The 27,164-nt window shown below is 45.3% G+C and overlaps 1 protein-coding gene across 1 annotated transcript in view; it reads left to right on the top strand.

Annotated features, from left to right (window-relative positions):
- Positions 1 to 2,122: 2,122 nt before the first annotated feature.
- The window catches only part of LOC140723642 (uncharacterized), a 36,101-nt gene continuing 11,059 nt past the window's right edge, over positions 2,123 to 27,164 (top strand). Inside the window, exons 1-5 of the mRNA XM_073038216.1 lie at positions 2,123 to 2,248; positions 6,908 to 7,057; positions 10,052 to 10,123; positions 12,991 to 13,155; positions 24,270 to 24,366. Of these exons, the coding sequence (XP_072894317.1) occupies positions 2,123 to 2,248; positions 6,908 to 7,057; positions 10,052 to 10,123; positions 12,991 to 13,155; positions 24,270 to 24,366 (610 nt within the window). The remainder of the gene's footprint in view (positions 2,249 to 6,907; positions 7,058 to 10,051; positions 10,124 to 12,990; positions 13,156 to 24,269; positions 24,367 to 27,164) is intronic.

Here is a 27,164-nt window from a genome sequence, read left to right as displayed (position 1 = left end):
TGGGTTCTGGTAAGGACCTGGAAGCCGGAGAAGTTACAGCCACAGGTCCTGCTAACAACAGAGGCGGCTGTACGGACAAAAGAAAAAGGGTGGACACACGCATCCAGGGTAAAAGGACCGGTGAAGCCCGAAAGCCGCACTGAGTGGACCTGTGTTCCCGGTGAAGAACCGATGGTGGTGAGGCTAAAAAGGCAGCAAAAATGAACTCTATGTGGACTGTAACATTATTGACTGTAATATATTTGATTCTATATGTCGGGGAAATTGAAGGGAAATGTGACAAGTGCAGAACCGTGGTACGAGTGGGGCAGAGGCTGTTCCCAGGATCATTTGTATCCCACTCACATGTGAATGATCGATGCTATGATCTAAGCAAGAGAGAAACACGTGGGGAGAATAGTAAACCTTATTACAAAGTCTATAATAAAGGATACATGGGACAGGGGGGGACCATGAGAAGTCTCAGCTGTCCCAGGAAAGACCGGAGTTCTTCCTCCTGCATCAGGAGGGTGACCGGAAGCTGGGAATTAAGCTGTTTGATTCATTAAGGAGAGAAACACGGGAGATAAAGGTGGGCGAGTGGGGTGATGAGTGGCCACCGGCTCGCATCATTGAATACTATGGGCCAGCGGCCTGGGCCCAGGATGGGTCGTGGGGGTATCGCACTCCTGTCTACATGTTAAACCGAATTATTAGACTGCAGGCGGTGGTGGAAGTGATAACCAATCAAACGGCACTGGCATTGGAGCTGTTGGCAAAACAGCAGAGTCAGATGCGAACAGCAATATACCAGAACAGGCTGGCTGTGGATTACCTATTGGCCTCTGAAGGCGGGGTATGTGGGAAGTTCAATCTTACAAACTGTTGCCTTAAGATAGACGACAGTGGAAAGGCCGTGTTAAAAATATCCGACAAAATTCGGAAACTGGCCCACGTGCCAGTACAAACCTGGAGATCCCTGGGGAACATGAGTTGGCTAGACGGGCTACAGGGAGGTAGTTGGTGGCGCACCGCTCTCCTAGTAGCAGGCGGGGGTCTAATGATTCTCTTACTTTTGCCGTGTTTGATTCCTTGTATACGAACACTGATCAGGCGCAGTATATTCCAGCTCCAGGCAGTAGCGATACCCCATCATGGGACAAATGAGCTAAAACTTATGCTATTAAAGAAGAACGTGGTCCCCCTGGGAGTGAGAGAAATGCTAGCTGAAACGCACATCTTAAAAAGAAAAAGGGTGGTAATGTAAGATTCAAAATTAAGATGTGCGTTTCTGACAGGTCCGGGTTAAAGTCAAAGGACAAATGTGATTTAATTATGTCTAGGGACAACTGTGATTTAATTATGTCTGGGTTAAAGTCTGTAAACAAGTGTGATCTAATTATGAATGCAGAAGCCTTGACAAAATTAACTGTTTGTGGAATCATTGAAGTCCTGAGATATGGACTATTGTTTTACAGAAACGTGTAAAAAAACAACTCCAAATATGGAATGGAGTCAGGGAGGGGGGTGGAAAGGAAGAAGGATAAAACCTGCTGCCCTGTAAGGTTCAGGGTTCCCTTCTCTGAAGGGGCCCAGCTCTGCAGAACTGTTAATAAACTTTGTTTCCTTGAATTTGTCTTGAAGCCATTATTCGGGAGCGTGGCTCGTTTCTGACAATTCAGAAGGTGAGAGAGAGGAAGAAAATGTAGGATACGGGAGCCAGAATGGAGAGTGTTTGTGAGTGCGAGGGGGAGAGGGTGGGACAAAGGGAGAGAGGGAGAGGGAGAGAGGAGGAGATGGGGAGGGAAAGGCAGAGGGTTACTGAGATTGAGAGTGAGGTGGCTGGTGATAGGGGTAGGGACAGGGATTGTGGGATGGGAGAGAGAAGGGAAGAGTACGAGAAACAGATGGATAGAGGGGAGAGAGTGTGAGAGAAATGAAGAGAGGCATGAGAGAGTGAGGAGATGAAGAGATTCAGGAGAGAGGAGTACGATTTGTTGATAGACTAGTAGAGAGAGGAGTGAAGGAGAAGGAGAGTGCAAGGAAAGGGACGAAAGAGAGTGGGAGACTGGTCGAGTAGCAGTGTAACTGAGAGGGTCAGAGAAGAGGGAAGGGGAGGGAGAGAGGTGGGGAGGAAACAAGGATGATTGAGAGGGGCGATGCTAAGGAAGGGATGAGGGAGAGGAGAGACGATGAAGGAGTCAGGGAGCAAGAAGGGAAGCCTGGGGTAGAGGGCCAGATAAGGAAGAGGGACTGTGAGGAGGGTGTGGTGAGGGATACGGGTTAAGTAGCCAGGAGTGAGGGAGAAACGCGAGGAGATGGTGTGTCTGATTAGAATTGTTATACTAACTATTAATTTTGTCCCCAGTTTCAGGGTCGTTAATCATATATGTTCACAATCACCGAACAAATCCACCGTGGGAATACGACGGGAGTTTTACCGCGTAGGCCGCTGGTCTCCGTATCCGACAGCGGGCAGTTTTACCGTACACAATTCTCAGTCTCCGTATTTCACCCCGTCTCGGTGCCAAATTATTATTCTGCTGATTCCCACTGACCTGCTCTTCATAGCCCTCCCATCCACGTACTTATTCAAGTTTCTTAAACAGATGCTAAGCCCTCAGGCAAAGTCAGGAATCAAAAGGTAAAGCATGTTGAGACTAATGTCCTGCTCTGCGTATATTTCAATGCAAGAAGCATTGAAGAAAGGGCAGATGAGATCAGGGGCATGTATCGACGCGATTTACAATATTGTAGTCATCCGTGAGGCTTGGCTATGACAGGGGCGTGAATGGCAGATATATATTCCAGGGTTCCGTTGCTTTAGACGCCACGGAGCGAGAGGGATTAAAGGAGAAGTGGTCACGTTACCAGTCAGGGAAAATGTCGTGGTAGTGCTCCGTCAGAACTGACTGGAGAATTCCTCTAGTGAGGCGTTATGGGTACAACTGAGTAATAAGAACTGTAAGATCACGTTACTGGGGCTATATCACAGACCACCTAACAGCCTGAGGCAGTTCGAGGAACACATTTGTAGAGAGATCACAGAATGTTCAAGAAAACACAAGTTTGTGAAAGTAGGTGATTTTAACTTTCCACACATTGTCTGGGTCGCCCATGCTCAAAATACAATAATCAGTTAATGCTGGTGTCAATAAATGAATAATCATAAACATCCATGAATCGTTCATATTAAATATTTCACCTTCACGTCACACTTAACCCATGACCTCTAGGTCCAGTAACACCCAACCTAAGTGGATAAAGCCTGCTTGCATTAACCCGATCTATACCCTTCAGAATTGTGTGTACCTCTGCACTGTTCCATACGCCACAACGGGGGTTTCCTGCGCTCAGTACAGGTCTCCGTATCCTACGCTGCGAACTCTTTCCTTGAAGCTAACTGTTTTCCAATCTCTCGCCCTCTCTCTCCCCAGCGTTCTCTTCCTCTCTCCCTTCCTGTTTCATCTACTCTCTCTCTCGCTTTCTGTCACCAATTCCGGGTGTTCCTCACTCTCCATCCATATCTGTGTGTCTCTATCTCTTTCTCTCTCTCTCTCGCTCTCTCTCTCCTCCCTTTCTCTCTCCCTCCCCCACTCTCTCCACTCACCACAGTCTCTGTCTTCTCCATTCACTCTCTCTGCCGTAGACCATAGCCTATCAATAGAAAAAGCCTGCTTGCATTTATCCCATCTATGCCCCTCGTAATTGTGTATACCTCTATCAAATCCCCTCTCAATTTTCCACTTTCTAAGGAATCCAGTCTTACCCTGCTCAATCTTTCCTTATAAATGAGGTCCCCCAGACCCAGCAACATCCTTGTATTTTTTCTGTACTCCTTCAACCTTGTTTACACCTTTCCTGTAGGTAGATGACCAAAACTGCACACAATTCTCCAATTTAGACTTCAACAACATATCATACAACTTCAGTATCCCGTCTCCTGTGCTCAGTACGCGGATGTATGAATGACAACGTGGCAGAAGCTTTGTTTACGACCCTATCTACCTGTGGCACAACTTTTAAGGGATTATGGACCTGTGTTCCCAGGTCTCTTTGTTTAATCACAGTCCTCTGTGCCCTACCATTGACTGTGTAAGATATATCCTGGTTGGTCCGACGGAAGTACGAAACCTTGCACTTTTCTGCATTGATTTCCATCAGCCATTTTCAGCCCATCTTTACAATTGATGCAGACCCTCTGCAAGCCATGATGCCGTCCTCACTGTCCACTACAGCCCCAAACTTGGTGCTATCCGCAAACCTGCTCATCAGTAAACCACATTAGCCTCCGGATCATCGATATAGATGACAAAGAACGAACGCCAAAGCACCGATCCCTGTGGCACGCCACTATAAAGCCGAATCCTGAATGCATCCCGAATGCCGAGCGACTGAACCTTCTTGACCAGCCTCCCATGCGGGGTCTTGTAGGCAACATCCAGTATATCACCGTCATCCACTTTCCTGGTAACTTCCTCGAAAAAGTCTATAAGAAGGCATACTGACAATCCTTTTATTTTTCCTACTCAACCCCATTTCACGGCCGTCACCCGGTAACATTTGATGCCATGTCCAATCAAGAACCTATCAGTCTCTGGCTTAAATACACCCAACGAATTGACCTCCACAGCTGCATGTAGCAGCTACATATTCACCACGTTTGGCAAAAGAAATGTCTCCGCGTATCTGTGTTGAAAGGCTGACCCTCTATCCTGAGGGAGCATCCTCTTGTCCTGGACTTTCCCATCTTTCCACATCTACTCCGTCTAGGCCTTTCAACATTCGAAAGGATTCAATGAGATCACCCCACCCCCCCACCCCCACCACATCCTTCTGAATTCCAGCGAGTGCTGACCCAGAGTCAGCAAACCTTCCTCGTGTGATAACCCTTTCATTCCTGGAATAGTCCATGTGAACTTCCTCTGGCTCCACTCCAATACCAACACATCTTTTTTAAGCTGAGGGACCCAACTGTTCACCATTCTCAAGGTGAGGCCTCATCAGTGCTTTGTCAAGCTTCAGCATCACATCGTTGCTCTTGTATTTCAGACCTCTTGAAATGAATGCAAGAGGTGTCTTCATCACCACCGACTCAACCTGCAAGTTAACGTTCCAGGTGATCTGCACAAGGACTCCCAAGTCCACCCGCATTTCAGATTCCTGGATTTTCTACTCATTATACAAAAATAGTATGCACTTGTATTTCTGCTACTAAAGTGCATGACCATGCATTTTCGAACATTTGCCACTTTCTTGCCCATTCTCCTAATCTGCCTAAGTCCTTCTGCATCTAACCTGTTTACTGAACTCTACCTGCCTCTCCACCAGTCTTCGTATCATCTGCAAACTTGGCGACAAATCATTTATTCTAACATCTAAATCATTAATGCACAGCAGAGAAAGAAGTGCTCCCAACACCAACGCCTGCGGAACACCACTGGTAACTGGCAGCCAACCAGAAAAGGACCCTTTTATTCCCACTCTCTGCCTCCTACCCCATTGACCAATCAGTCAATGCTCTAACTGTGTCAGTAACTTTCCTGTCATATTTTTTCACTTCTACAGATTTTATTCGTTGCTCTCTGTAAGATTTTAAAAACCACACAATCCTCTATCTTGCTGGTATTTTTTGCTTTGTTGTATGCCCTTTCTTTTGCTTTTACAATAGCTTTGACTTCCCTTGTCAGCCCGGGTTGTACTATTTTGCCATATGTGTATTTCTTCATGTTTGGAATACACGTGTCCTGCAGCTTCGTCGTTTCTTCCAGAAACTCACACCATTGCTACTCTGCTGACATCCCTGCCAGCAGCTCTTTCAAATTTACATTGGACAGCTCCTTTCTCATAACACTGAAATATCCCTTACTCCGTTGAAATACGTTACATCAGACTACGTCAGATTATCATTCTGATCTTCCAGTGATCCAGCTTTATCCCTTGCAATCCTTTTGCTCGGATCATGTTTGTGGAATTCTCAATAACTCTCTTCACCTTGTCTATCAGAGGAACTTCATGCCTTCTTTTAGCCGCCCGGATTTCTTTCTCTTACACTTACTATACTCCATAAGAATCTCATTTGATCCAACTTGCCATTCTCTGTCTGCACCTCCTTTCTTCTTTTAACCGGCGCCTCAATAATTCTTGCATATCAAGGTTCCTACGCTTGTTATCCTTACCTTTCATTCTGCCAGGCACTTGCAAGCTGGTAGTGGCAAAATTTCGTTTTTGAAGGCATCACACCTTCCAAGTACACTTTCGCCACAAAGCAGCAGCCTGTCTCAATCCACACTTGCCAGATCCATTCTGACACCATCAAAATTGTGCTTTCTCCAATTCAGAATCCCAACCCACGGGTCAGGCCGAACCTTTTGTATATTTAGGTGCATATTACTGGCATCGTGGTCACCGGATGCAAAGTGTTGCTTTGCACAAATTTCTGTCCTCTGCCCTGCCTCATTCCATAGCAGATTCAGTATTGCACGCTTACTGTTGGGACTTCTGCGTACTGATGAAGGAAAAGTTGTTCGACACACTTGACAAACTCTATCCCACCTGGTCCATTTACAGTATGAGATTCCCAGTCATTATGTGGAAAGTTAAAATCACCAAGTGTATCAACCTTAAGTTTCTTGCAACAATATACGATCTCACAAATGTGTTCCTCTAAATTCCCAGGACTGTCGGGTTGTCTTTAATTTTGCCCCATTACCGTGGCCATAGCTTACTTATTTCTCATTTCCACACGGAATGCCTCATTAGTCGGGTTCGACAATTTGTCCTGACGGAGCACTGCCGTGACATTTTCTCTGACTGGTAACGCCACCCCTCCTTCATTAATCCTCCCCCCTCTGAAACGCCTTAAATAATTTGATCTCGAAATAACTGTCCTGGGTGTGGAGTGTTTGACCTGAAATTCGCCCTGCAGCGAACAGCCGCATTGACAAAGAGGGTGGAGCCTGAACCTGGCTGGATCAAATCACAGCCTGGGATTGGCTGGCTAAACCGGAGAAGCTCCGCCCAGCGAGTTGGAAAAGTGCGATCGACACGGAAATCCAGACAGAAACTTCTTGCGACCGTGAGGGAACGTTCACACAGCGTCTGTAATTCTGTCTGTTTTTGCTGCATTTGTCCTAGTCCCCTCTCCTCCCGCAGACCGACCTGTACTAGGCTGGTGAGGAGGTGAGGGATCAGAACTGCGGACGGCTTCATTTACCCCGGATCATCCGGACCTGCCTATCTGTAACGAGCGACTAACGCATTCTAACCGAATCACCCCGGGAGCAGCAGCACCGACTGAATTCTCGGTGCATGATCGGCTATCCAGGACCGCGCTGAACTCCGTCCGGTATCAACATCAGAGGTAAATGTTGTCTCCGATTTTGCAGATCAGTGAGCGTTTACAGCGGGGCTCGGCTACTGTCGGGACTGTGAGGGAAAACAAGGGAGTTCTGACAAGTTCAATGAACTAGTTATTGACCAAATGCATGAAAAGAAACGACGTCGTCACCTTCAGTCATACACATTTTCTAGGGCGGTTTGCACTGAGTCAGTGCGGATGAACCTTACTCACGGATAATGACATGCAAAATGTCCCACAGGGCAGGGCCGGGTCCCTTCTCCGATTTCTTTCACTCTCTCCTCACCCCCCCCCTCTCTCACACACATGCCACAGAGCAATTTATTTAATTAACTCGCAAAATATGATATTAAAATTACAAATGATGTGAGTTTGGGGTAAAATTAAATGCTGGAATCTCGCAACGTCTGGTAGCAATTGTAACGAGTAGCCATTCAGATTGCAGACACTGTGGGACTTCTTTTTTTCTCTACCATCTGGTGTTTGTTGCTTTATATTCTGTAACTTAACTAAGTACAATATTAAGCCAGCTTGGTGCAGATTAAGTGGAGTGTCGAACTGGTCTGTTTGCTTTCAGCAGAGAATCCGCCCTGCGGACAGGCAGCAGCTTGACACAGAAAACCGCGCTGTGAGTCTCACAGAACAGCAACACCAGCCCCTCCCCCGCAGCTACTAACTGAAGTTCGTCTGATTGTCTGATATGAAATTGGAAGAAAACGTCTTGAAAATATATCCTCACGGAGACTGAACATTCTTGGTGAATTAAGGTGAGAATAATTCAGCTTCCGATATTTATTTCGATCTTTATTTCAAATCATTCTGTGTTTTGGATTAGTGATCAATAGTTCATTCGCTCCATTTTAACCCCCTTCTGTCGGCGATTGTATTGCGATCCTGCAGTTTCCTGTCAGCGTCGTTGAGATTTTCCACAGTTTATGTCAAGATTAAAAACAGATCTCTAACCAGGGTTTACGTTTTCAAAGTAAGCATGTGAAAAACCTATTCGGACAACACGATTTCCATTTCCAATACTTGTCATTTCAGATGTTTGAGACTGTGTTTGTTGTGGCTGTTTCGAAATGATCACGCTGACATCCTGTAGCAGCAAAGATTTTGATGTGGGAATCTGCCGAATGCCCTGTTTTTTTTTAAATTATTCAAATTATTTTTCATTCGGTGAATTACCTCTTCCTTTTCCCCGGAGCAGGAAGTGTCACGTTGTTCCAGTCTGATAATTTATGAACAACATTTTTGATTATTCGCTCACAGTTGCACTCAGACCCCACCCTCTGCCTTACAGTGTGTTTACAGTATTCACCCTACTACTGCACCCCTTTCGCCAGGAGAATTATCATGATCTGGCTCTGTTTTCCCCGCCCTCCCTCCATTCACACAGTTCTCTGCAATTCCCAATTAGCGTCCTCTCCGTGTTTCTCAAAATCAAAACCCTACTTTTTATTTTGTTCTTCTTAGTGTCAGCTGTATGTTTTGCAAAACTGTATCCGAGATCTTCTGAGTATCGATATGGAGGCCTCGATGGAATTTTTTTTACTATTTCTAAATCATCATATTTGAGTTGGGCCTGTTTGCGATTGGGGAGATACGGCTGTAAGATGCCCGGGTCTGGGTGCTCATTGTTGCAGATCACACGAATGCTGTGAAGGAACAGCAGCTCAAAAGCAAAGATGCGACGTCGACATTAAGTGAGGGTTCCGAGCGTTTTCAATTTTGATATAAATTTGATGCAAAGTGGGTGTGATTGTAAATCAATGTCAGCAGGGAAATGATGCTACGAAAGGAGTGAACACCAGAGAGTCTGCAAGAGATGTTTGAGGTTTGGAACAGTTCTCTAACCGGGTGTTACAATTGCAAAGCAAAGCTGTTCAGGCAACATGAGTTCCCTTTTATCAGAACTTGCCGTTTGCGATAAATGTTCGTTGTTCTCTCTTTGAGAGTGTGTTTATTGTGGGTGTTTCGAGCTGATCTCCTGAAAGTCCTGTAGAAGCAAAGACTTTGTTTCTGTTCAAAGGCTCGATACACAGCAAACAGTTGGGGGTGGGGGGGGGATGGGGGAGTGTGACCAGTTACAGAAAGCAGCCGGCGGCATTGCGGAACAAAAGCCATGAGTTCACTGCTTGGGTCAAGAAGGCTCGGTGGGGTAGTGGCCAATTTACTCCTGCTATGTTTACAAGAAATTTTCTGACTACAGACTGGTTGTAAACCAATTTAATGAGGTCGACCAAGCCTCAATAGTTTTCTTCACTATTCAAAAAGGGAAAAATAACTGTTTCGAGGATGATTCTACTGGCGTGGATGTTATGTAGCCTCTTCCCTGATGGACTGATGTGAGTGGGACAAACAGTCCCTGACCAGGGTGTGTGGGACCTTTTCCACCATCTTTCTGTGAATATGTGCTTGATGGCAGGTCGGTCTTGTTCGGGAGTCTGGATTTGCAATCGTGTGAGCAGAGTGGACAGCAATGGTCTGAGCACAAGGCTGAGGGTCACAGAGTTGACGATGATGGGAAGGGAGGACCAGTTGTGCACTCTGACTGTCTGTCGTCTGTTGGTTAGGGAGTACACAACCCAGTTGCACAGTGGCGTCTTTAGACGGAGGCGTGGGAATTTGTTCACCAAGGTTTGTGGGACAAAAGCGTTGAATGCCGAAATGAAATCCAGAACCAACACTTTGACCTAATTGTCTTTTTTTAAGCCCTATCAGGCCAAGGAGAATGAGAGATGCAATGCCATCTGCCACTTCGCGATTCAGTCGGTAAGCATACTGGTGAGTGACCAGTGAACAAGGATTGGAGTTTTTGATTTGTGCCACTATCAGCCGATCAAAGCACTTAATGCTGATTGGAGACATCTTCACTGGGCAGTAGGTCACTTTGTTCCGAATATGTAGGGTTCCTTGTTACAGGGATAATGGTGGTTGATTTAAAGCACGTGGGAACAGCAGCCTGGATGAGTGAAGTGTTGATGATAGCTGTGAAGACATCAGTGTGCATATGTACACTCTTTCTGTGAGCTCAGCCTGGATGCTTTCTGGCCAGAGTCCTCATTACCTTTGCTGTTACCGTTATTGGATGCTCAGCTCTGAGGAAAGTAGCTTTCCTGGCTGGCTTGTGTTGCATGCTTCGAGGCATTGTTTGGAGTGCCAGGGAGGGGGGCATCATTGGTACAGTCAAGCCTTACGTAGTCTATAAACCCTTGATGCCCAGCCACATACACCACTGTTCGTTTCTCAGGGTTAGCGAGTCCGAACCGAAGGGCACAGATACAATAGAGCAGGCAGATTGAATAGACCTGCGAGTTAATCTCAATACACAGAGGCAGTGAGTACCTGGAGTGAGCTGTTCAGTGTTTGCATCGTTGGTTATCTACCTCGGGTTCAGTATCCTCACCGTGTTTGGAAATTAACACTCACTGTCGCCTGTCTGTGAGCAGCTGTTTATTAAAAATAACACTCAAGATGCTGGAGACCTGAAATCAAATCAAAAAATGTTCAAAGCCATTTCGATACAGGGTGTTGGACCTGAAAAATCATCTTTCCACATCTTTATCTGTTGAATGTTCATTTTGTTTTCAGCTTTTTAGTACATTGCTTTGGAATGGGTTAAGTCTCTTGGGAAGCGCAGTTGTATGGAACTGAGAAATTTGGTTGAAAACTATCAGGTTGAATCTGTGTTGATGCCACCCAATGTGGAAAATGGGAAAGATGTGCTAAACTCTCGGTGTGGGCAGTGACCCAGTGAGGTTGGGTCCCAGAATAGATGCCACTAATTTTTTAACCAAATAAAATTAATTCGGGGATCAAGTTTCCAGGGTTTATGAAATGATCAGTTAGTATTTCTGTTCTGTGCTCAGAAATTTGATTCTATTGTTCCTTTGGAAGAAAAGCAGGGAATTGAATTTCCAATTCTGTCCCTCATAGTGTGAGCCTGTGATTAAACATGTTGTTTTGTGATTGCACCAGTAGAAATAGACCGGGGTTTCAGAATTCAATTCACATTTGGAAATTCCCCCTCACTCTCACCTGTCTATCTGCCAGTGGGATTCAAAGAGAAACTCAAGATGCTGGAGATAGAACAGAACATGGAACAGTGCATCACAGAAACAGGCCCTTCGGCCACAATGGTGTGCCAAACCAGCTAAAAAAGAAATCAAGCCTCCCCCCAAAAAATAACTAATCCGTCCGACTTACACAATATCCATATCCTCTTCACACCCATGTGCCTATCTAAACGTGTCTTCAAAGACTCCGATGTATTGTCTTCCACCACCATAACAGGCAGCTCATTCCAGGCATTCATCACTCCCTCCCTGAGTAAAACATCTTACCCTCACATTCCCTTTGCATCTACTCCCTCACACCTTCAATGCATGTCCTCTGGTATTGGACATGTCTAACCAGCGAAGAGATACTCCCTGACTACTCTATCAATGTCTTTCATCATCTTACAAACCTCTAACAGATTTCTCCTCAGTCTCTGCCGCTCCAAGGTAAACAACACAGGATTTCCAGTAAAAACTGGGTAATATTTGCATCCATTCTGATGAAAGGTTAGGAAACCGAATTGTTAACTTGGTCCTCTCCCCACGGCAGTTCCTTACTTGCTGAGCGTTTCTAGTGATTCCAGTTTCTCTTTATTACATTCACTCTGGAACATGTTCAATTTCCTGCGAATGGAGCAGTGCAGCTGCACTCATTTTGTGATTGTAGAACAGTAAAGAAATCAGAGCTTTTCCCTGTGAATTATCCTGGTACCAGTTGTCTGTCCTTTTAATCCTGGACATGAGTTCGGTACAATTGTTGATAACAAGGTTCACAAAATAAGTCGGGGAATGATGAGTATGCGTGTGGAGCATGTGATAGCCCTCGGCCTGAGTTCAGTAGAGTTCAGAGGGATGGTTGTTGTGGGGGGGGGGGGGGGGGTGGGAGTGATTATTTACACCAACTAAATAACAACAAGCCTGGATACAGTGGGAATGGAGAGGATGTCTTGATTAGACGGAGTGTCTGGGATCTGAGTGCAGCCTCAGAATGAAGAAGCTTCACTTTAAAACTGAGTTGAGAGAAATTACTTTAGCCAAATGTCGGTTGATATGTGGAATTCGATGCCACAGAGGGTGGTGGAGGCTATCGTTGGGTACATTCATGTTTTGAATTGCTAAATAGGTTGAGTGTTATAGCAGGGAAGCAAGAATACGGTGTTGGAAAAATAATCCTCCATGATTGATTATTGAGCAGACTAGAATGACCGAATCACCGAATTCTACTCCTATGTATTATGACTTGTATCTTATACCATGACTGAGCCCCGGTATGTGTATCCCATCACAAACAAGAGAAAATCGTCAGAAGCTGCGAAGCAACACACACAAAATGCTGGAGGAACTCAGCAGGCCAGGCAGCATCTATGGAAGAGAGTCGAGTTGACGTACAGATGCTGCGTGGCCTGATGAGTTCCACCAGCATTTTGTGTGTGTTCCTTTGTATCCCTTGTTAGGTTTTGTAAAGTGTGGGGGACAGTTCCAGATTTCTTCACTCGGATCATTATTTATGAGTTCAAGATTTACATTTCAGTTTAATGCTTGGTTCTCCTTTGTCTTGTTAACGTGCTTCATCGTCTCTCTGGTTAAAGTTAGATCTGCAGTGAGAGATTTACTGGAAGAAAAGCCTACAACTGGAAGCAAACCACGACTGAAGACGAGGGAACATCAACAAGTGAACCAGCCCGAGTGCTGAGAGCATCAGCTGCAGAGAACCCATCTGACTCAGAGTTTCCATTGATTCAGTCAGGAGAAAGTTTGGTGAGTTTCATTTACTCTAACACTGGTCCTTTGGACATTACATTTCTGTACCAAGGAAGGTAGGAAATAGCTGGAGTGGGACTGAATAAATGTAGAAGTGCCAGTTATGTCAGTTGCAATCACTCCAGATTTGCTCATTGCTGTCAGCATCAGCTGTGTGAAGCCAGACACATTCCTTCACATTGCTTGCTCATTTCAAACTCTTATCGGTTCTGCTGTTTCGTTGCTTGGCTGTGTTAGGTGGCAATCATCTCAAAATGCGTTGAGAATTTCCTCCCTTTATGAGACCCGCAGCGCTTCCTACTGTAGTGATTGCAGAAATGTGGAATCACCATGAACTACAGCAGCATGTCATTGACTCCTCTGTCTATTGCAAGCTGCAATGATATACTTGCCCTCAAGTATATCGTCGAGCAAGCCTCTGCTAAGAGCAAACCCTCTTGAAGCCAAATGTCCCAGCACCACATTTCATTCAGTCCTAACTAGCAAATGCCAACCAATAATTTACATTTACATAGCCTGGCGACATCAAGTAGTCTTCTTCCAATAAATTGTCAGAACCTATGAACCTGCGATTAAACAGAACTAGGTTTTGCAATGTTCCCTTTTGACCCGGTACCAAAGTCACGGGTAATACCTGTACTCGACATGAACGAATGCCCTTGCAGCCAGGACTGCTGGAGCTGCCGGAATCGGTTTAAATTCAGTCATTTTTGGATGGGAAGCAGCGTGTTGGGTCAGATGATGAAGGAGATGATATTAAGGTAGATGCAATGGTCAGAAAGACTGTGGAAGGATTGACTGTGGAAAGGGCATCGTGCAGTGAAAAGTAGCAACAGATTCCCCTCTCCACTCCCTCTCTCACCCTCCCATTTTTTTTTGCTGGAGTTAATCGGGGGAGTTAGGAACTCGTTCTACTCACTGACCAGTGAAAGTAAAGCCTTTGTTTCCATTCGAAGCCCAGTTTCTTCATAAAGAGTGGGTTTGATGTGTTATTGAGATGAACATGGGGCAATGTGTAACGAAAGTTTAAATCAGATCAGCAGCAGTTTCAGACAGCCGAGTGGTCCACTTATGCATTTTGTGTGTTGATTAGAAAAGATCTGACAGTTTAATTAGTGTAACACAATATATCATCAGCAAATTAATTTTATTGTGGAACTGACAAGAAACATTACATTGATTAAGTATATACAATGTTCCTATTTGACCCTGTATCAAAGGCACGGCTAATACCTGTACCACAATCTTACTATATGAACAAATGTCCTTGCTGCCGGAATCGGTTTAAACTCAATCATTCGGGATGGGAAGCAACGTGTTGGGTCAGATGATGAAGCAGCTGATATTAAAGTAGAGACTGTGGAAGGATTGGCTGTGCAGAGGGCATCCTGTAGGGAAAAGCAACAGCATCCTCCCCATCACTCCCCTTCCCTCACTTCCCCTCTCACCCTCCGATATTTTTGCCGGTGTTAATCGCAGCAGTTAGGAATTCTTTGTAGTCATTGACCAGTGTTTCGATTCAAAGCCCAATTTCTTTACAAAGAGTGGTGTTGAAGTGGTATCAAGATGAACATGGGAGAATGCGTAACAAAAGTTTAAATCAGATCAGAAGCAGTTTCTGAGGGCCGACTGTTCCACTTCTGCATTTGTTGTGTTGATTAGAAAAGTTCTGACAGTTCAATTAGTGAAAGACGATATAACTTCTGCATATTAATTATACTGTGGAACTGAAAAGAAAAACTACATTGATTGACAATATACATCGAGATTTGTGTGTTAATGTTGTACCCCAGCGGGTTGCGAATCGACCATGAACCATTCGGTGAGCTGGCCAGCGCGGTACGGGACTGAGGGACGCGCTCCCCGTTCCCTGTTACCGACTCTACAGTCTCCCCATCTACCGCACGCCCTCTCACGGAGCTTCGTCACCCTCACGCTCCCGGGCTGACGTTGAGACGATTTGGGCATACTGCATGCGCCCGGTATGTCTCGTGCAGTGACGTGAGATTTACTTGTTTCTCATTGGTGATTGCAAATGCCAATTTAGCATGCCAACTAATGGGGATATGAGTTCCGTCATTAAGGAGTTCCCTCCGTAGACCACACCACGTGTTTCTTAACCTGACTCCCGGGAAAGATCCAACAAGCTCGTTTTGTTAATGCCACTCTTCCTCGCCAAGGAGTTGGCGAAGCTGGAAAGGTGACATATTTAAGTGGGGGAACAGGGAGTGTGTCTTCTCTGAACTAGCGAGGATGAAGAAGGCTTCAGTTTACTTGTAGCGGACACTGGTAAGGTGTTGCCCTGCAAGTGCGGTGTGGGGAGGGGAGTGATTTTGAGAGCAAGTCACGATCTCACTCTTTGACACAATGGGCTGGAGGGAACCGGTGGCTGGCTTTTGTTTGAGGTGTCTGGGTTTAAACAACGGAGTAAACAGACCCACCTTGGGCCTGCAGTCTGTCCCAGTGGGTGTTGTAGGGACAGATGCTTGGAGCATGGTTGCTCCGTGCCTGATTAGCAATTTATCTGAGGGACAAAATGCAATATTTACAAGTCTGATATTGACTGAAAACATCTAAATTCATGTATTTTGTTTATGATACAATCATTGTCCAATTTATGTTCAAGTTTAATAACCTCGCCACATGCCTGATGTCACGTGTGGGTTCCCCCACACCGGGATCTGAAGTCACGTGTGCAGTTCCTTAAGTCACACTGACGCTGAGACGGTCGAACTTGACCTGCTAAGGTGACAATTACCTCACCCACCCACCTCACATCACAATCAACAGAGGAGTTACACTTTTCACATAGGTGTGAAGCCATGTTAATCACTGATTACACCCAATAGCGGAGGCAGAGCAGCTGAGAGGACGTTACCTCCGCTGCCTCCAATTCTCGCTGCCGGGTCAAACTCTCCGTCAAAGCGGAACCAATCCCAAAGTAAATGTCCTGCTTTTGATTTATTTCCACTTCCCTCCGAGGGAAGTCGGGGGCGTTTGTGAGGAGTCCCCTGCGGCCGGAGTCTGATCTACTGCTAACAGGTAGGAGGAGACCCCTGGGTTCATCGGCTTGATGCCAGCCCCATGGGGAGGGAACTCGGCAGAAGTGCAAGGGTGAGGGATTTTACTGAGAGGATAAAGATGGTGTGAGAGGGGATGGACAAGATGGAGTCTGAGAGGATGTTTGTTCCATTGCGGAATCAAGGAGCAGGATGGGGAAGGAGCCCTTTAATAGTGGAGGAAGGGACATGAGGGGTTTGTCTATCGAAACGTCTGAGACCATGATGGTGGCGAGCAGAGTTATTCACCACTTTGGGAGGCAAACACTGGCAGACTGTTGAGCTGCAAGTGGGGCCAATGGTCTGGGCAAAGTGGATTGGAGTGACGTTGTGGGGCAAGGATGGACTGATGTTGGGTCTCATAGAATGACAGGATGGACCGGATGGGCTGAGTGGCCTGCTCCTGTTCCTGATGTCTGTGTGTTTAAGGAGAAGAATAACCAGACCCTAACTGGTCCTGCAGGATTTCCCATTGGGTGTTGGAGAGACCGGTGCTTGGAGCCCCGTTGTTCCCAAACCATCAGCAAGCTTGCTGAGGAAACAACTTCAACATTTCCAAGTCAGCTCTTGAAAAAAAAGTATTGTTAATGAGACAAAATGTATATTTATGAGTTATTGACACAACATATATATTTGTATATTGGTAATGACATTAAACTTGTATTTCTATACGGATAATGATCCAGAATTGTATAATTTATGTTCCGTGTGTTATCTAAATGTACTTGCCTGTGATGCTTCTACAAGTCAATGTTTCTCTGTACCTGTATCTTCCCGTGCATGCGCACCTGGCAATAAATTCACCAATGCGTGAGAAAACTCAGTGAGATTTGATTAGTGATGATTATCTTGGCATCTCGGTAGGTCAATTATAAAGATTTAATATACCTAAATGCAAGACCCTTAACAGTGTCGATGAGCAAAGGGATCTTGGAGTCCCAAGCTCATCGCTCCTTCAAAGTGGTTACACATATTGACAGGGTGGTTAAGAAGGCAAATGACTTGCTTGCCTTTATTAGTCAAGACATACATTCAAAATTCTGAAAGTTATGTTTCAGCTTCATAAAACGTGAGTTAGATCACATCTGAAGTATTTCATAGAGTTCTGTTTGCCTCATTCCAGGAGGATGTCAGTGGCCCTGGAGGAGATGCAGAGGAGGTTTACCAGGATACTGCCTGGATTAGAGGGCATGAGCTGTAATGAGAGGTTGGACAAACTTGTGTTGTTTTCTCCAGAGCGGCGCAGGCTGGGGTGAGACGATGGAGGTTCATAAGGTTACGAGACGCATAGATAGAGTAGACAGAGAATAACTTTTTACCCGGGGTAGAAATGTCCAAATCATAATGCATGCATTTAAAGTGAGAGGGGTAGTTTGAAAGGAGGTGTGAGGGGCAAGTGTTTTTTTCACACAGAGAGGTGGGTTGCTGGAATGTGCTGCCTGGGGTGATGGTAGCAGCAGATACATTGGGGACAATTCAGAGATGTTTAGATAGACACATGAATGTGAGGGAAAATTGTGTAGGCAGAAGGGATTAGTTTAGCTGGCAATTTGATTAATTGAGTAGTTTCAGCTCAACATTTTGGGCCTTAGGGCCTGTTCCTGTGCTGTACTGTTCTATGTTGTGTCTCTTGTCGAAAGGTTTCGGGGTTACGGAGGCAAAATAAATGAGTGGGAATAACAGGTCAACTCGAGCCCAATGTGGGAATTGTGAGATCACCCACTTCTGTAGGACAAACCGAAATCCTCAGTGTGATTAAATGGAGATGGACTGATGTGTAGTGGGTAAGGAGGGAGGTCAACAGTACTTTGTATTTATTGCAAGTGTTATTGGGTATAAGAATGAAACTGACTTTAACAATTATTTGGGTTTTGTTGAGATTGTACCTGGAATATGGTGTAAAATCCTGCTCCCCATATTAACACGGGTTACATAGACCAAAGAACAAACTGCCGGAGGAAATCAGTGGGTCGGGCAGCATCTGTGGATCCAAACTTCACCTGGATCGATACCTGGGTTCGATCATTTTTTTCCTTGTATCTGGGTTCCTAAAAGAATTTCTACACTTCACTTAACTCTCCCTGCAGAAGATCCAACCTGGAAGCCCAGACTATCTAAAAATTTCCAAACATTAAAATGGGAAATCTGTTTATTACTGTCATGTATAGAGGTTCACTGAAAATGTTGCCTTGCGTACCAACCACACACATCAATTCATTAAACAGTACACTGAGGTGATACAAGGTAAAACAATAAGTATTACGAAGTATTATGGTTCCAGAGAAAGTGCAGTGCAGATAGTGTAAGGTTACTTCAAGTAACACACACTGTGGTCAGCTGTCCATCTTATCACACTGGGGACATTCAGTTTGCTTAGAACAGCAGAATGGAAACCATCCCTGAGCCTGGTGGTACATGGTTGCAGGGTTTTGTAGCTCATCCCCGATGGGGAATGGGTGAGAAGTGAGAATGTCCCAGGTTGTGGGGATCTTTGAGTACATGGCCAGCTATTCTGAGGCAGTGGCAAGTGAAGACAGAGTCCATGGAGGGGAGGTTGGTTTCTGTGATGTGCTGCTCTGTGTCCACAGCTCTCCACAGTTCCTTGCAGTCATGGGCAGAGCTGTAGCGAGAAGAAGGTGTCAAATATCTGGGTGGAATACTCTCTATGGTGCGTTGATGACATTTGGTTAGGAGGAAGGGTATATGCCAAATTTCCTGTTATTCTATCTCGGTCATTCTAGAATCTTTGTACAGTAATATGTATTTTTAATTCAGTATCTGTATTGCTGGAGGATCATCGGTGACTGTCCTTTGTCCTTTCTCCCATCTAGTTCAATCTCCTCATCCCCACCCACCTCATTCAACCTCTTTTCAGTCTGTATCTCACCACCTCAGTGATATATATCAACCATCTTGTTCAACCTCCGTCCAGTCTATATCCCACCACCTCAATGAGATATATCAACCATCTTATTCAACCTCTATTCAGTCTGTATCTCACCACCTCAATGAGATATATCAACCATCTTGTTCAACCTCTATCCAGCCTGTATCCCACCACCTCAATGATATATATCAACCATCTTGTTCAACCTCTGTCCAGTCTGTATCCCATCACCTCAATGATATATATCAACCATCTTGTTCAACCTCTGTCCAGCCTGTATCCCTCCACCTCAATGATATATATCAACCATCTTGTTCAACCTCTGTCCAGTCTGTATCCCACTGCCTCAATGATATATATCAACCATCTTGTTCAACCTGTCCAGGATGTACCTCACCACCTCAGTGTTATATATCAACCATCTTGTTCAGACTCTGTCCAGCCTGTATCACACCAATGATTATACCAACAATCTCTCTTCTGTCGCTGTCTTCATTGTCAAGTATTTTGCCTCACTGAGTTATTTCTGAAATCGGTGTTTGTTACGTGGATTACCAGAGGATTTATTCAATACAGAACGTGGTAGGGTAATGACAGCCATTCCGATTTTAGTTTCAATGTTACCAAATGTCCACTGTGTTATTCTTTGTCAGGAAACTTGGAAGTAGATGTAACAGACTGATAGTGGGGTGAGGAGGGTGCTGTGAGCATTGACTGTATCGACTGTATTAACCCTGTGTTGGAATGCAGACAAAACTAATGAATGTGGGCATTACATTTGTACAACTTTGTTCAGGCCGTCACAAACATCTTGTAATCAGTCAATAGTTGTGCATCATTTAAAGTAAAAAGAGAAAATGCTGGAAACGTTCAGCAGATTGGGCAGCAACTTGGACAGTGCCAGTTCTGATACTGGGTCTTCCATAGTTTCTCTTTCCACAGATCCAATCGATGTACCAAGTTTCCAGCACTTCTATTTCAACTTTATATTAAAATCATTTTATTCCTGTTAGCTGGTAAGACATGTGATGATTGTGTCAGGCAATATCCCATTTTCTTAACTCCAGATATGCCACCAGTCTGATCCCAGTGTGAGAACATTTATATCTCACAGGAGGCTGTACGAACCCATGTCCTTCTCTTATGCAGAGGTCACTGACACCCCCTCTCCATTCCCAATCTGTACTCGCAGCCCATGACGGTGATAGCTGTCCAGGTTCTGGGACTCTGTAACAAACACAATGTTAACTGCAAGATTAGACAGTAATTAATATGCATGAAGAGAAAATTGTTGCTTCCTGACATATCCTGTCAGATCCAATGGACCAGATCCTCCCTAGTTTACTACTTAATTTGCCCTATGTCCGTCCTCCATGAGTCACGCTGCATTCCGATAACGCTCAATATCCCACCCTCCCTCTACTGTGCCAATCGCCCCAAATCTTTCCCAGCATTCAGCCCACATCCGCACATATAGACAGAACCTCTTCACGCAGGTCCACCCTCCCAGCAAGGGGACCCGCATCTAACTGATCCCACAATCCCGGCTCAGGCGCAAAACCGGGACTGAAAGACCGGAGAGCCCGGAGCCTCTGGCTGTCCGGCGGAGCTCGAAACCGGACATTTCCCACTTCAACTCACCCTCTATTTACTCAAAGCCGAGATCAGCCCCTTCCTCACCGCCGCTCGTACAAGAATACCACCGGCGACGGCTGGGGTGGGCACCGCGCCTGCACTTTGCAGGAGGTTCACCGCGGCACCATCCGTGGCTGGAGGTCACTAGGTCAGAGCGTTTGGCTGTCCGGTTCCTTCACTGTGACCCCCCAACTCCACATCAACTCCATCCAGACCACCCAGGGCGAACTTTAATGACCAGTAAACCATAATTGCTCTCAGTGATCAGCGAACTGAATGATTCACTCACTTTTAGAGGAAGGGATACCTAAGGTCGACATTGTGAAAGTGTTTAGTTTCCCAGGAGACAAGACTGTGTACGGGACGTGTTCTGTTACCTGATGCAATATGTGTTTTCCCTCTTGGCAATTCCAGTTAACATCAATAAAACTGCTGTTTATGAAGCTTCTAAACAACGAGACTCTGCACTGACTGCAGCCACTCCATCCCAAAGCAGATCACCCTGGACAGTCCTCCCCTCTGATGACGCATTGATCATAATGCGCATGCTCGCATTCCCGGATGGGCGGTGTTTTCCTTTCCATTCCTTGTTGAATAGGTTTCGGGGTCGGAAAAAGTCCCTTGGGCGGGGAGCAGGGGGATGGATCACTGACTGCGGGGTGAAGACATAACTTTCCCATCGGTGAGTATTGAGACCAGTCCCGAGTGAGGAGATCTGATGCAGGGCAGTGAGACCCGTTATCTCAATCGAACTGGCGGCCTTCGCCCCGCTTCCTGGACGGAACCTGCCGGGGTCAGTCCGGGTTGTGGGACCTTCATACCAAACCGCATGGGATGAGCTAACGCTCAGCCCCTGTTATTCTGCTCCTCGGGAGGGGTGGGGATGAGGCGGTGGTGCTGGGACCACACCCATCTTTCGCCCGTTTGGACAAGGCAGTGAGATCTACATCTGTCACATCCTTTCGTTGCAGGTGGGGAATATGTTTCTCTTGACTCCATTCCACTCTTCCAACCTGCCAAAATGCAGCCTGTGTTTCTGGGTATATTACCCATTTGTGGGAGAATTTAGTCTTTTCACTTTTCTGAGCTACTCAAAAATGTGTACACTTCAATTAAACCTCCCTCCAGAATTTCCAGTCTATCTGATAATTCCACACATATAAAATAAGGATCCGGTTTATTGGCATGGGAGACACTCCACCTGTCACAGAATCCTGTGTCCCACTCTCATTTTACCGCAGATCTGCAGCATCTGCGGGTTTCATTTCAGCCCCGCACTGATATGAACAATATCTTTGCGCATGCTCACTGGTGGCTTCCTTTCCATTCTGTGTTGGGATAGTCTGCGGGGTCGTGATTTAGAGATGACCCTCGGGGAGCTCGAAGACCCTGGGGCGGGGAGCTGGGGAATGCATCACCAGCACAGGATGAATTACATGCAGAATGAGGCAGGGTTAAAGGAGCCATTACAACTTTAATTTCATTGTTACAGGATGTTGCTGTGTTACTCTTGGTCATAATTAAACTCACAATATATGATGTAGAGCTTTGTTATTTGCTTTTTCAGTTATTGTTGGTGAGCCATTACTCAGTAACAGCCCAAGAAGGAATGTTGCGTGTTTTTTTCATTCTCTGATCACTGCCCCTCAGTGAAGAGGCAAGTGACCTCAGGAGCAGATGTAACAGATTGACAGTGAGGTGGGGAGGTGGGGGAGGATGTTGTGAACATTGTCTGTAGGGACTGTATTGGAATGAAGAGAAAACTTATAAATAGGGGCATTAGATTTGTGTAAAATCTGTTCAGGACGCCACAAGCATAGTGAAATCAGTCAATTTTTGTGCATTGTTTAAAATAAAAAAAGATAAATTACTGGAAATACTGGGAGAGCTTCAGCCTCCCAGATGACCACATCTGCACCAGGTGCACCAAGCTGCAACTCCTCAGAGAATGAGTTAAGCATCTGGAGCTACAGCTCGATGTCGTTTGCCTCATACGGGATGTTGAGGAAGTTCAAAGTAAAAATTATCAGATTATTAGAGTATCAGAGGAATCAAAAGTACCTTTAAAACCACCATCCCCGCAAAACTAATCATTAAACTCCAAGCCCTGACTTCAATACATCCTTCTGCAATTGGATCCTGCATTTCCTCACTTGTAGACCCCACTCAGTTCAGATTGGCAAAAACATCTCTTCCACAATCTCCATCAGCACAGGAGCACCACAGGGGTGTGTATTTAGCCACCTGCTCTCTTCGCTTTCCTCACACCTGTGACTGTGTGGCTAAGTACAGCTCCACCACCATATATAAGCTTGCTGATGATACCTCTGTTGTGGACTCTATCAAAAAGGGTGGTGAATCAGCATACAGGAGGGAGAATGAAAACTTGGCTGAGTAGTGTAATAACAACAACCTCTCACTCAATATCAATAAGACCAAGAAACTGATTGTAGAATTCAGGAGAGGGAAGACAGAGGTGCCTGAGCCAGTAATCATCGGAGGATCAGAGTTGGAGGGGGGCAGTAACATTGCATTCTTGGGTATAACTCTCTCAGTGGTCCAGTCCTGAACGCATCATATAAATATAATTGTGAAGAAAGTACGACAGTGCCTCTACAACCTCAGGAGTCTGTGGAGATTTTCTATGTCATCAAAAACCTCAGCGAACCTCTGTAGATGTGTGGTGGAAAGTCTGATGACTAGCTGCATTATGGACTGGTCGGGGAACACCAATGCCTCTGAGCAGAAAATCCTACAAAAGGCGGTGGATTTGGCCCAGTATGTCACAGGTAAAGCTCTCTCAACCATTGAGTACATCTACATGAAATGTGCTGTAGAAAGGCAGCATCCATCATCAACAATCTTCACCGCCCAGGCCATGCAGTTTTCTCGCTGCTGCCATCAGGTAGAAGGTACAGTTGCCTCCGGACACACACCACCAGGTTCCAGAACAGTTACTGTCCTACAAACATTTAGATGTGACTGTACAAGGCTTGACTAATAAGATCGCAGATGACACAAAATTATTAGATGGTGTTCACGGTGAAGATTATCGAAGCTTATTGGGGATCTTAATGGGCAGAGGAGATTGCAAAACCAACACCAGCAGCAACGTTTCCATGCAGAGATTGGTGATTATGTGGAGGGACCAGCCAGAGGAAGTGGATGAGGCAGCACAATTGTATAATTCCAGAAGCAGTTGGGATGTGCAGATGGAGTGAACAGGCCGGGGGGCGGGGGGGGGGGGGGTGGGGAATGGGCCCATCACAGGAAATTGTGACTGTCTCGGTTAACATTGTGGTCAGCATTGTCTTGTTGGGCTGAACGGTCTGTATCTGTGCTCTGTTGCTCTGTAACTCTATCAGCAGATGCACTGGACAGACATACAGACATGGTTTGCGAGTTGACATTAGCAGGGAATGTTTTGTCCCTAAGTCAGCTGCTGCTCTGATTCAGGGGATGGAGATACTGTCATATTTACAATGTAATCGTTCTCTCTCTGACTCACTGTCTGCTTATGTGTAATTCAGGGCATCACCAGCAGGTGGCGCTTTCCTGCACCGGGACCAAAGTGTAAACAAGACGACGACAATCAACAATCATCGGTCAGATACAGAATGGACAGAGGTATGATCACTGGGATCATTCTAACTAAACTTCTGTCCTATTGGCACACACTAGTACAAACTTATACAGATGTTAACAGGGCATAGAAAAGTTTCATCAAGCAGGGTCATTGATCCCACTGGCAAAGCAGCCTTGAGTAATTGATCAATCCTACAGTTCCAGCGCAGCGACCTGACACCAGTAATGGTCGAATCACTCCACCCACCATGGAAAGCTTCACCTGAGTGAAAGGAGCAGGGACTCCTAAATCAGGTGGCTGTGAGTGAAACACAGGAGTGCAACAACGGGCTTGAGGGTTATGTAAACATCCAGGGTCAGTTTCTGCTTCACCTCTAGACAGGCCCTGATGTGTAAGATATATCTAACTTTCATTTACAAAATTCAGAACCAGATGGAAGGAGCATTTCCAGGAATTCAGAGATTGTGTGATAACCTAGCATTTCAGGTTTTGGAAGGGCAGCTATCAACACCTTCCTGGTTTTCTTGGCTGCTGCAGAAAGGAGATGAGGGGAGTTTCCCAAATCCATTTTCTGTAGCCGAGCTGAGAACATTGCTGCAGTTTGCTTCAGTGTTTTAATACCCAAATCCATGTCTGGGCTATGTACAAATGGTGAATGTGAGTTCTCAATATTTCCCTATTAAGATCATTTGTTACCTGGATTTAAAATTCCCAGGATCTCTGATGGAAAACCCGGTATAGCCAATGACCAAATGTCTCAGTCCCCAGTAGACATGGTGATTGTGTTCAACTCTGATTCCGGGGGGAATAAAACAGAAATAACAGCCTGGATACAGGTCCTTCGGCCCAGCTAATTCACGCTGATGCAAATGTCTTTTGTGCTTGCTCCATTTTCCCACATCTTTTCCCAAATTTCCCTTATAGACTTCTTTATCCTTTTCTCCGCCCACACCCTCTCAACTTTGTAAATTTATTTGTGTTTACTGCCTCCTCTGGCTGCATTTAATTTATACCCATCACCCGCCACGTGAACGAATGCCCCTTCGGTCCATTTTCAATTTCTGCCCTCAAGTCTTAGACTCCTCTACCCTGGGAAAAATACTATGACCATCGACCCTATCTATGCCCCTGATTATTTTTATGTACGTGTGTAAGGTCACCCTTTAAGCTCCAATTATCCAGGGCAAATGGTCCCAGACGAACCATATAACAGAAAACCCAACATCCTAGTCCAGTGACATACGGGTCATTCTCCACTAAACTCTTTCCAGTTTAATCAAGTCCATTCTATAGACCCAGAGCTCCAGAGCAGATAGTGGAGCGGGGGTGAAAATAAATAATGTTAAAAGTTCATGCAATGTCAGAAAGCGTCTTTGGTGGTGGTAATAATTTTCTGAGGTGTGTCTATTTCAATGCAAGGAGTATTGTGGCGAACGCTGACGAGCTGAGGCCTGGATTGACACGTGGAATTACGACATTATAGCCATTCGTGAAACTTGGCTACAGGAGGGGCAGGGCCGGCAGCTTAATGTTCCAGAGTTCCGATATTTCAAACATGGTAGGGGCAGAAGAATGATGGGTGGTGAGGTAGCATTGCTAGTCAGGGAAAATGTTACAGCAGTGCTCAGGCAGGACAGATTAGAGGGTTTGTCTACCGAGGCCATATGGGTGGAGCTGAGAAACAGGAAAGGAATGATCACATTATTAGGGTTGTATTATAGACTGCCCAATATTCAGCGAGATTTGGAGGAGCAAATCTGCACAGAGATAACAGACAACTGCAGGAGGCAGAAAGTTGTGATTGTAGGGGATTTTAATTTTCCACACATTGATTGGGACTCCCATACTGTTAAAGGTCTAGATGGGTTAGAGTTTGTAAAATGTGTTCAGGAAAGTTTTCTAAATCAATATCTAGATGTACCAACTAGAGAGGATGCAATATTAGATCTCCAATTAGGAAATGAGTTAGGACAGGTGACGGAAGTGTGTGTAGGGGAACACTTTCGTTCCAGTGATAATAATGTCATTAGTTTCAACTTGATCATGGATAAAGATAGATCTGGTCCTCAGGTTGAGGTTCTAAACTGGAATAAGGCCAAATTTGAAGAAATGAGAATGGGTCTAAAAAGCGTGGATTGGGACAGGTTGTTCTCTAGAAAGGGTGTGACTGGTAAGTGGGAGGCCTTCAAAGGAGAAATTTTGACAATGCAGAGTTTGTTTATGTTCCTGTCAGGATTAAAGGCAAAGTGAATAAGAATAAGGAACCTTGGTTCTCAAGGGTCTCAAGGGATATTGGAACTCTGCTAAAGAAGAAGAGAGAGATGTATGACATGTATAGGCAACAAGGAGCAAATAAGGTGCTTGAGGAGTATAAAAAGTGCACAAAAATACTTAAGAAAGAAATCGGGAGGGCTAAAAGAAGACAAGAGGTTGCTTTCGCAGTCAAGGTGAAGGATAATCCAAAGAGCTTCTACAGGTATGTTAAGAGCAAAAGCATAGTAAGGGATAAAACAGGTCCTCTTGAAGATCAGAGTGGTCGGCTATGTATGGATCCAAAAGAAATGGGGGAGATCTTAAACATGTTTTTTTGCATCTCTATTTACTAAGGAAACTGGCATGGAGTGAATGGAAATAAGGCAAACAAGTAGTGAGGTCATGGAACCTATACAGATTGAAGAGGAGGAGGTGCTTTCTATCTTGAGGAAAATCAGAGTAGATAAGTCCCCAGGACCTGACAGGGTGTTCCCTCGGAGCTTGAACGAGACCAGTGTTGAAATTGCAGGGGCCCTGGCAGATAAATTTAAAATGTCGGTATCTCCGGGTGAGGATTGAAGGATAG

Source organism: Hemitrygon akajei, unplaced genomic scaffold (assembly GCF_048418815.1).
Source record: "Hemitrygon akajei unplaced genomic scaffold, sHemAka1.3 Scf000122, whole genome shotgun sequence".
Lineage (NCBI taxonomy): Eukaryota > Metazoa > Chordata > Chondrichthyes > Myliobatiformes > Dasyatidae > Hemitrygon > Hemitrygon akajei.
This window is presented reverse-complemented; position numbering and strand designations above follow the sequence as displayed.